The sequence below is a fragment of the Lutjanus erythropterus genome, chromosome 17, assembly GCF_056507025.1.
Source record: "Lutjanus erythropterus isolate fLutEry1 chromosome 17, fLutEry1.hap2, whole genome shotgun sequence".
NCBI lineage: Eukaryota > Metazoa > Chordata > Actinopteri > Lutjaniformes > Lutjanidae > Lutjanus > Lutjanus erythropterus.
The window spans coordinates 15192602-15202746 of record NC_139333.1 but is presented as its reverse complement, the minus strand read 5'-3'; the positions used below and the strand labels follow the sequence as shown (position 1 = coordinate 15202746).

Here is a 10145-nt window from a genome sequence, read left to right as displayed (position 1 = left end):
AAGCCATTCAGCAAAGGAAATGCTATAGTTCACATGTGTCAAACTCAAGGTCCGCGGGCCACATCCGGCCCACGAGATAATTTATTAATTAATTAATTATTTATTTTATTGCGGAAAAAGTTGTTGCAGTCTGGCTGTTCAAATTCATATTTCTGAATAAAACATAGTCAGTTTTAGACTGTTCAATAAGTGTTAATCCTGTTTGGCCCGTGACTTAGACTGTGTTTTAAATTTTGGCTCCTTCTGTGATTGAGTTTGACACCCCTGCTATAGTTTAATGCACAAACATCTGAAACAGATTACTTTATTTGAAAATTTGGTATTTTTACAAGTGTGCACACCATCAGATTTTCAGAAAAAAAGCACATGCATGAAAAGATAAATGAAAAAAAGTTGACACATATACATGCAGTCTTACGTGATAATGACAAAGCACTGTTGTCAACAAGCCAGTGCTAGCATATACACTCACACTCATCCCCACACAGTATAGGAATACAGATAAGATAGATAGTAAAAAAGCTATACATTCTTGGTCAAGAATGTGTTAAATATTTACATATTTACAGAAACTTTTATACTCTAATTAAGATTAAATGGAGACACCAGTTGTCCAAATCACATGCTGTGTAAGTCAAATATGTAGCAGTCCAAGAGATGAAACCAGATAAAATAAAATGAAAACATTCATCTCCGCTTTTTAGGGATGACAACATTTCCACTGGTTGCAATAGGGATCAGGAGCTTCCGCTGGTCCATGCGAAGATATTTTTCAATGAGCACTTCCACTGGCACCTTGTCATTCACATGACCCTGTCTGCAGAGTGCAAAAACACACCAGTTAAATTGAATATAAGAAGAATAATGTTAAGTGTCAGGTATTTTTCTGTATGTACACTGTTAGCAGGATGTGTGCCCTCATAATGTATCATTACCTCTTTATGCTTAATGCATTTCTTCAGACTGAACATGGAGCTCAAGCTTGCCATCTAGTGTGGAAGTTTTGTTTTGCCTGTTCTGCTGCAATATTTATGTCCTCATTCTACAGTATATGTCTGTCTGTAATTCTTACTCTTTTTCATTGTGAACTGCGGTGATCTAAACTTCATGTCTAAGGTTTGTGTCAAGGGTTTAACAAGCATATAACACTGCTGCAATTTAAATGTTTTTAACAGGCAGTTTATTTTGTTTTGTTAAAGATGCTAACATGCTAATGTAATGTTAAAGGTAATGTTACAGGGATTGCTTATAGGGTTGAACTCACAGAGAATTAGCACCAGCTCTGCTGCTGCCTTCAGCTTTATGGAGCTTTATAGAGTCTTTAGCTCAGTGCTCTGGTCTTATGACTCTGCAACTTTGCTGTTTTCATGCCCTCTCATCACTTTCAGTGTTTTGTCCAGCCAAATGGTTCTAAAGACTCAGTGTACGCTACCTGTCCAGCACACAGACAATGTTAGCAACTAGCTGGTGAACATAGTGGAGCATTTAACAGCTAAAGAATCAGATATTTTTCTCAGCAGCTGATGGAGACCCAAATAGCTAAAAGGAGAGTGAATATGAAACATTCATCAAGTTGCCAGAATCACAACCACAAATTAATGGTAATGTTGCTTCATGTCTGATGGATGTGTATAGAACATGTTTGTGTACATGTTTGCTGAAACAACTCCACAAGGCAATAATGTCAGTCCTCTGTTTATAGCTTCCCTTAATCCCTTAATATAAGATTGTGGAGTTGATTAATTTCATCCAATCCTAAACAACAAGCTGGAACTTTAATCTACTAGAAGTAATTATTTGTTTTAATATTTTTGTTATGTTGCCATAAAAATCATATCTATAAAAATCTCCTGTTTCATTTTAACAGCCTAACATACTATTAACTGTTAACTGATTTTTAAAGAGAATCCAAATTGGTGCATTAAGAATAACTATATGGAAACTGTTAATCTTCTTGCAAATGGTCTCATTTTATCATGTGGGTCATATAGAGGAAAACAAAAACCTAGACTGTTTCATAACCAGTAAAAACTCCTTGTAGTAGCTTTAAAATCTAGTGTGGCTGAAAGTGTTTTATACTGAAATAGCCATATTATATTTCATTTTACATGCATATTATTATCCAAAACATGGCAAACAAATGGCAGTTATTTGTTTTGATCTTTTCCAAATCATGTTTAAAATGACTCACAGTATGTTTCGTCACATCTCAAAAAGTCATTTATGCTGTACTGAAACCACATACACACACCACACCTACCTTTTCAACAGAAGTTCAGCATCTTCAATCTCTATGGTTTTTCTCTTTGCATGAACAGCATACGTCTCCAAGTCCTCAGCCACTCGCTCAAAGAATTTATCCATTCTATTAAAGACAATGAATTACAATAAAGCAAACATATACAGCACAGGTAGTGAAATCCATTCACCATATCACAGTGCAAAAGAAACAAAATCAACCCACTCGCTGCTTAATTAGTCTATAAACTCACTACAAAGTTACTTACGTTTCTTGTAGGACAGGGTAAACATCTGCAGAGACCTTTGTTTTGGCAAAGTGCTTGAAGACGTTCATGAGGTAGCTCTTAGGAAGGCTTTCCCTTTTAGCTGTACCTGTCCTCTTTCTCACCTGTTTGGGTTTAGGTTCAGGCAAACCTTCACTTGCACTACTGGTGGAAAAACAGATTAGAAGAACTTGTCAGTATCATAAAAAGATATCAATAAAATCTACATGATCATTGAACTTCTGTTGATTTCCAGAGAAACACACAAGTAATAATATTAAGTTTAAAACTGTATTTGACATCTGATATTCTGCACCAGCTGGACAATGTTTCATAAGCCCAAGACCATTTTAAACTATTTTTATAAAGTAAAAATGAAGTCAGTTTTCCTTTAAAATAAAAAGGCGGGGGGCACCATGACGTTTGAGATGCTACTTGCCTGGCTTGAACATTCTTAAGGACAGAAGGTGAGGTCACAGGTTCAAGGTGAAAAATTCTCCTTTTCTCTTTGACAAATGCTGGAGTCTTGCTGGGCACATCTGAAGAGTTTAGAAAAGAAATCAACATGTTTTACTTTTATCTTTTACCCTAATTTATTTACAATTAAAATACACAGACAAAAAAGAGAGACTGACCTTCGCTCTCTTCCCCATCATCTTCATCCTCCCACTCTTCCTCCTGTTCAGCAGGGTCCTGATCAGCGGCTTGTTCAGGTGGGGCCTCACTCAGCTGTCCACTGTCTTCAACAGATAGCTGAAAGGAGTTCCCTTTATCAGCGTCAGGCTCTGCCAAATCAGGGATCCCACTGTGATGGCCGCCCATTTCCAGGCCGCTGTGTAGATCAACAGTACTGTGTGCTTTGGACTTGCCAGCGGACCATCCTGCAGCACATGCAAACAACAGCACTTGTTAAACAAGAACTGTCATTTTAAAATACCAGGGTTCAACTTTAATGCATTTCTTTCACTAACCTGGTCAAGCAAGCCACCCTGTGCATAGGTTTATGTCAAGTGCTATATGTTTCCATGTTTTCCTGTGTTTTTTATGTAAGTTTTAAGACCACTGTAGTTTCTACTACACATTTAGAAGGGGAGCGTAAGATGAGTGGTATTCAGTTGGTTGCAATCTACAACCTCACCTCAATTCCTACACACTGATCCTTTAATGGTCATCTGTCATAAAAACACAGTATTATCTATAAGTCCTGTATGTCATTAGTGAATGAATCGACCATGACCATGAATCTGACATGACTCAGGGAGAAATCATGTTTGTGGACGAGGTAATTAAGTTTATTTACATTACTGACATAAAAATTTCCTTCTGTGTTTTACTGGAAGGTATAGCAGCTGGCGGCTAGTAAGACACGCACTTTTACCTTACATAGATTAAGGATTTCTCAGATTTTGAAAAAACATTTGGGATAATGCAAGTACATTACTCAGCAAAATATATAACATAGGTTTAGTGTTTTCAGACATCTTAATATGAAAATGTCACATATTATACCTTTTAAGTCGTTTGTTTGTCTTCAGATGTTAGGACCTGAAGCTTTTCTCCGTTGCAAATCATGAAGAAGCAAATATCTTTACGTTTTGGACTGTTAGTTGGATAAATAGTTGACAGATTTACTAATATTAAAAATAGATGTGAGTAACAGCTCTAACACCCACAGTGAGATGTGTAGTTTGACGTCCTCACCTGCCTCTGTGGCGTCTGCCAGGTCCCCTCCTGCTTGTATAATGGGCACAACTCCACCCTCAGAGCGATAAACCCTGCGACTGATGTGTTCCACATTACTTTCCAGCTGTTCTGATGCCTGCTCGTCGTCTTCCTCCTCAGGTTCCCCATCATGCTCATCTTCAGGTTCAGAATTAGCCAAACCATCCTCTGCAGGAGCCTCTTGATCACTTGGATATTCGGCTACGCCCTCCTGTTCCTCAGACTGAGAATCTACAGCAGCTGCTTCTGCTTCAGTTTGAGAGTCAACTGTACCTTCTTCTTCCTCCTTGGTTTGAGAGTCTGGTGCAACCTCATCTTCCTCAGACTGAGACCTGTCTGCAACATCATCTTCCGGCTGAGAATCAACTGCACCTTCTTCTTCTTCTTCCTCTTCAGTTTGAAAGTCAACTTCACCTTCCTCTTCTTCAGTTTGAGAGTCTGGTGCAACTTCCTCTTCCTCAAACTGGGACCTGGCTGCAACATCCTCTTCAGGCTGGGTATCAGGTCCACCTTCTTCTTCTTCAGCTTGAGACTCAACTGCACCTTCTTCTGTGTTTTGAGAGCCCACTGCACATTTCTCTTCTGTTTGAGCTTCCATTCTGTTCTCCTCTTCCTCAGAACTGACTCTATCATCCCTTCCCTCTTCATTCTGAGATTCTGCCACCACCCCTTCTTCACCTGGAAACAGATACATCAATCTCTCTTTCTCCACCTTGTTCTGCTCCGTTTCCATCAGCTCCTCCTGCTCTGCCTCTATGATCTGTCTCTGAAGTTGAGATGCCATTACCGTGGGCTTGTCCTGAGTCGCAACAATGGAACAGTTGGAGGTCATGGCCTCAGGCTGGGCGTAGAGAGCCGTGTTACAGTGGACTATATCAGTCGTGATATCAGGTTCGCTGAGTTTGCTTAGACCCAATGTGAAGCCCTCAGAGTAGGCGGTGTCACTAAGACCCCGCTCCGGCAGCACAAAGCTGCCCGCTCCTGGGCCTTCAGGGAAAAAAAAAAAGTATTAGCAACAAATTATTTTCATTCATAGGACAGTATTTGCTCCTCTAAAACTTCTAACAGCTATATCTGCTTCCTTTGGCCTCCTTGTAACGTAGCTGGGCTCCAGTTTAAAATTTACTCTCGATAGCAGGTCACAATACACTCAAGATGCTTGAAATAGCCCGGCCTTGCCCTAAAACTATTAGTCATGAATCCATCAATAAAAACAATATATAGTTTCCATGATTCATTAATTGTTCATTAGGTTGTATGGCTGCTGATCAGCCTCAGTGAGAAGTCTTAGGGAAAAAAACTGTTCCAATTTTATTTGCCACTTTATGGTTAATATGATGAAGAGAAAAGGTTAATTAATAAATCAATAATTACGCTCTCTTTGACTCGTTGTACAAACATCACACATGGAACAAAAAGAAAAAAATTGTAGATTACAAATATTATCTTAATCATAATCACCTCCCATCTGCTTTTTATTTACAGCAGCAGCAAAGTCTTCCTCTGTGATTTTTCGACGGTTAGAAGCTCTTCTCTGCAGGCCCCTTTTCTCTGTCCGAACATCCACAAAAGGTGTTTTTAGACTCAGAGAAGCGGAACTGGGAAAACAGATTGGAACAGGCCACATGGTTTTTATTCATTCTTTAACAATGCTATAACAAATTGTTGTATAATCACAAAAAGAGATTTAGTTAATAAAGTCACTCACTGCAAATCAAACAATGCCCGATTAGAATCTAATTTTTACATGTAAAATACATAATATTGTAATTTTTTATGCAATTTACCTTGATAAAGAAAGTGATGAATGGTCAGCTACTGATTCCTCATTTTCTTCTTCAACGTCTGCACACAAATTATCCATCAGATGGTCAGTAAAATATATATGACTGTCCACCGACACAGCTCACACATTTCAACACCATTCTTTCATTGTTGTTGTAGGAGTACACTGTACATGCCAACCCTATTGTATGAATTTTCAATAACAAATTAAGTTAAATCACTGAAGCCTATCAATAGTGGCTTTGATCTTACCTTCTCCATCTTTAAGACGCTTTTCAAAAGCTGTTACATTAAAGCTCCGTCGTGGTCTCTTTCTGGTCAGTCCCTTTGTGGTGGTTGCTGCGTTGCCAACAGTTATATCAGGCAAGTCCAACGCCGACAGGTCCATGCTGAAAGTCAAGCAAATACAAACTTGTTACACATAGAGAACATCAATTAGCCAGTTGCACAGATAACACACAATACTGCTGGAGTCAGGGTGGATGTTGTTATGGTCCAGCAATAATATAAAAGCTTCATACAGTTCCAAAGTCTAGGAGCTAAGACCTCAAAAGTACAGTCTCCTTTTGTCTTGAACCTGGAATGAGAAGCAACCAACAAACCCAGATCAGATGACCTTAGATTCCTACTGGTATTATATGGCTGCAGGATCTCTTTAATGTAGACAGGGGACTGTCGACCATGCAAGGCTCTAAATATCAACGTGATTAATGCAGGTATCTAAAATACTGCTGGATGGGCAGCTCAAATGTCAGCATGGAATTCCTGCTGCACATACCTTAGACGCTGGCTGGTAATGCTGGACCTGGCTGAAGACAGCTGTGTCTCTTCTGACGCAGCTTTCTCATGAACCACAGGGGACCTCACAGGTTCTGTATCAAATGACAAGTGACATGATCAAAAGTATAACAGCTGTAACATGATGTATGAATAAAGGCAGGCCTGTGTACACACCCGTCCGCAGGATGTTCATGAGTATGTGCCTTGGTGTGTCTCCATCATCCAACAGCATCGAGTTAGGGGCAGGCGTGTTTGTCTTTCTGAGCACGAATGAGTGAGTCCTCCTTTTAGTAGCAGGCAGGGATTTCCTGGTTATACTCTGGAAAGAAGGCAGATACCTCAGCTTTAAGAGACTCAACAACATGTCCATCATCAGCATTAACTCTGCTTGTCTTCCTCACCTCACGCATTTTATGTCTCAAGCTGCGCCTTAGGATGTCCCGTGGGGTTTGGGCACCAGCATTTTTGTTACCCACTTTACTGCTGCGCCTGGTTGCCCCTGTACTCTGTGCTTTGGAGGCACTAAAGAAAAAACAGCTGGCAATTAGTTCAATACTGGATACAAAGTCATCGAGATGCATTTGTAACCATTTGAAAGTCATACAGCATCAACAGTACAAAATATAGTTACAAAAATGAGAAAGGCAGAGACACAATGGTGCCCTTTTTTTTGAACACCCACTCCCCACCCCCTGACCCACCTCAACCTCAAGTAGCAAACAAAATGGAACAAAACAAAACACTCTGATGCATCTGATGAATAAAGAGAAAACTGTAAACAAATATGGCATAATAAAAATAATACAAGTCAAGAAGAATCTTCAAGCACAGAGTATCTATGAGACCTAAAAATGGTCTCCATTATCAAAGGTCTTTAAAGAACCTCGGATTTCCAGCTTTACACTGTACAGAACCCTCTTGATCTACCGCTCAAGTGTTTTTTCATGTTTATAAGAATTAACCGCCTGTCTACTAGGGTGCTGAAGGCCATGGCATAGTGTTAATCAGCCCAAAACTCTTTACTAGTTGTGATGCCAAAATGGAAGAAAGGTGATCTAATTGTAAGCTTTTTGTAATGTGTCAAATAGTGTATGACCATAGTTTGTCAATCTCGGGAAAGACCAAAACATGAAGTTTTGCAGGGGACCGACCACATCTGTTACAGGCAATCAGACAACTTGTGGTTAGTATAGTGGGTTCTGGGTTTAAATTCAATTGCTTCCTCCCACGTCGGGCGAAAACATAAGTATCATGAATTAATTTAAGGATGCTGCCCTGTTGATCATCACGTATGCTGAGCCCCAGATCTGCTCCCATGCTTCTCTAGTTTGATGGGGGAAAACTGAGCTGACAGAGTCCATGTAGCCGCAGACACGTGAAATATTCTTTCTCCGATTGGGGGAAATTCAAGAATTTATATGGCAATTTGGTACCTATTGTGTCAGGTGTGCTAAATCTAAACTTATAAACTTGTAGTGTGGAAGAAAATAGTTCTGTTCCCTTAGTAGTAGTCAGTTTAACTCGAGACTATATGTTCAACCGCTTAAAGCGATTAGGGATGCGTATCGTTAGCATTACTTTATCTAGCATTCGTTGTTGAACGTTGGAAACAGCTAATGTTGCAGTTAGTTCTTTCCCAGAAAACCCTAAATAAAAGTTAAGGTGCTGTTAAAGTACCTGCGGGTGATGGGTGTCCTGGGTGTCTCGGTGCTCAGAATATGTTTCAGCAGGACCCGAGCAGACAAGTCCTCCGTAGGATCCATTTAGAAACCGATCAAATACAGTCAGCTGTGAGCTGATGTTAGCCAACAAACGAAGAACAAACAATAGATTTAACCGTGTTAACCTGCGGCTTTTTATAGATAGGTGACTTATAAGAGTGAAACCGAGTCCAACAAACGCAGCTTCACTGAGAAAAAAATGTAATTTACTACAGGTTTCATCTAGTTCATCACTATTTATCCTCTGTAACGCTGTCAACGAATTCATATACTATACTGTCCCGCGTTATTTTTAAGTGAACTCTCGCGAGAATGAGATTTCTTCTTCTTCTTCTTCTTCTTTATATTGAATGGCAGTTTGCCACCAATCAGAGCGCTATCGCCACCGTCTGAAGAATCGAGGGAAAACAAGACAAGGAGTTTAGTGTTTTGAGAAAATATTAACACATATTTTAAATATTATATGTTGAGTTATGTGAGAACATTGTTTTTAAATTAATTGCCTATCTCTTCGTTTGTTTGTCGAGCGACCGCCAGGTTCTTCATGGACATACAGAAAATATAAATACATAGAATACGAGTAACATTTTAAATAAAAAAAGTGAAAACACGAGAGTAAATCGCAAACAGAGGGGGCACGTGCCAGATATTTTTAAAAAATAATTAATTTAGCCCTTTCATTTGTAATATTTTGATGATGGTGAAGATGCTGAAGATGATTTACGTTTTTGTGATGGTCCATATTTATTTTGAAGGCCACACGATTTTTTTTTTTTTTTTTTTGTCTTTTCGCGCATGTGATTTTCTAAAACTTACCCACTTGAAGTGTCCTCTTGAAGTAATATAATGTCCTTGAAAGATAATTGTATTTCTGGCCAGAATTTTTTCCATTTGTTAGTGTAACAGCACACTCTGTTGGTCAAAAACTGAATAACAGCTGCAACGTGAGGAAAGTGTTATAATTAAGTTATTATGACCATATAGAAAGGAGTATATGTATATACAAGAAAACATACATTAGGCTAAATGATGACATTTGTACAAAAAACATTTTAATTAAGACTTAGTTAAAGTTAAATATAATGATTAACAAAAATATAAAATAGAAACACATCTCCTTAAAAAACATTTAGATCCTTGTTAGTATATCCAAAGTATTAAAGTTATATTTTTTGTATCTGCGTGTTACAATTTGGTAAACAAAATTATTTTTAATGCCCTCATAAAAAGGCACACGTATGTCGCTAATAGCCAGTGTCACTATCAGTGGTATCAAGTCTCCTGGCCTTTGTGGTATCTCTAACGTGGATAACAATAACGTCACGGAATGAAAGCAGCTGCATTTCTGAGGCACTACTCTCTTCCATGGATATATTCTCCCCATGCAGGCTCAGTACGTGACAGGAAATGACTAGATTTCCCCAAAGTTAACAGCTCATTGCTGACTGGAATTTCTTAAATTAAACGGAAAAGTGTTCCTGGAGGTTTCTGTGTTAACAAACGGTTAGTGGTTCCCAAACTTTTTCCTTATATCAGAGTAATCTGTAGACCCTGACTAAGTGACATATTTTACAGATATTTCATATTATATTATACACATAACAATGACAGTAGAGAACAACCGATAAACTAT

General features: G+C 38.8%; 1 protein-coding gene across 1 annotated transcript; it reads right to left on the bottom strand.

Moving 5' to 3' along the window:
- Window positions 1-288: 288 nt before the first annotated feature.
- cenpt (centromere protein T) lies at window positions 289-8800 on the bottom strand. The gene is made up of 13 exons (XM_084741632.1): window positions 8469-8800; window positions 7193-7313; window positions 6966-7110; window positions 6790-6883; window positions 6264-6400; window positions 6014-6071; window positions 5688-5824; window positions 4206-5213; window positions 3140-3385; window positions 2944-3043; window positions 2508-2669; window positions 2261-2365; window positions 289-817 (listed from the first exon to the last, which is right to left on the bottom strand). The coding sequence occupies exons 1-13, from the start codon at window positions 8552-8554 to the stop codon at window positions 688-690; spliced, it is 2529 nt and encodes an 842-aa protein (XP_084597758.1). The 5' UTR covers window positions 8555-8800; the 3' UTR covers window positions 289-687.
- Window positions 8801-10145: the final 1345 nt, after the last annotated feature.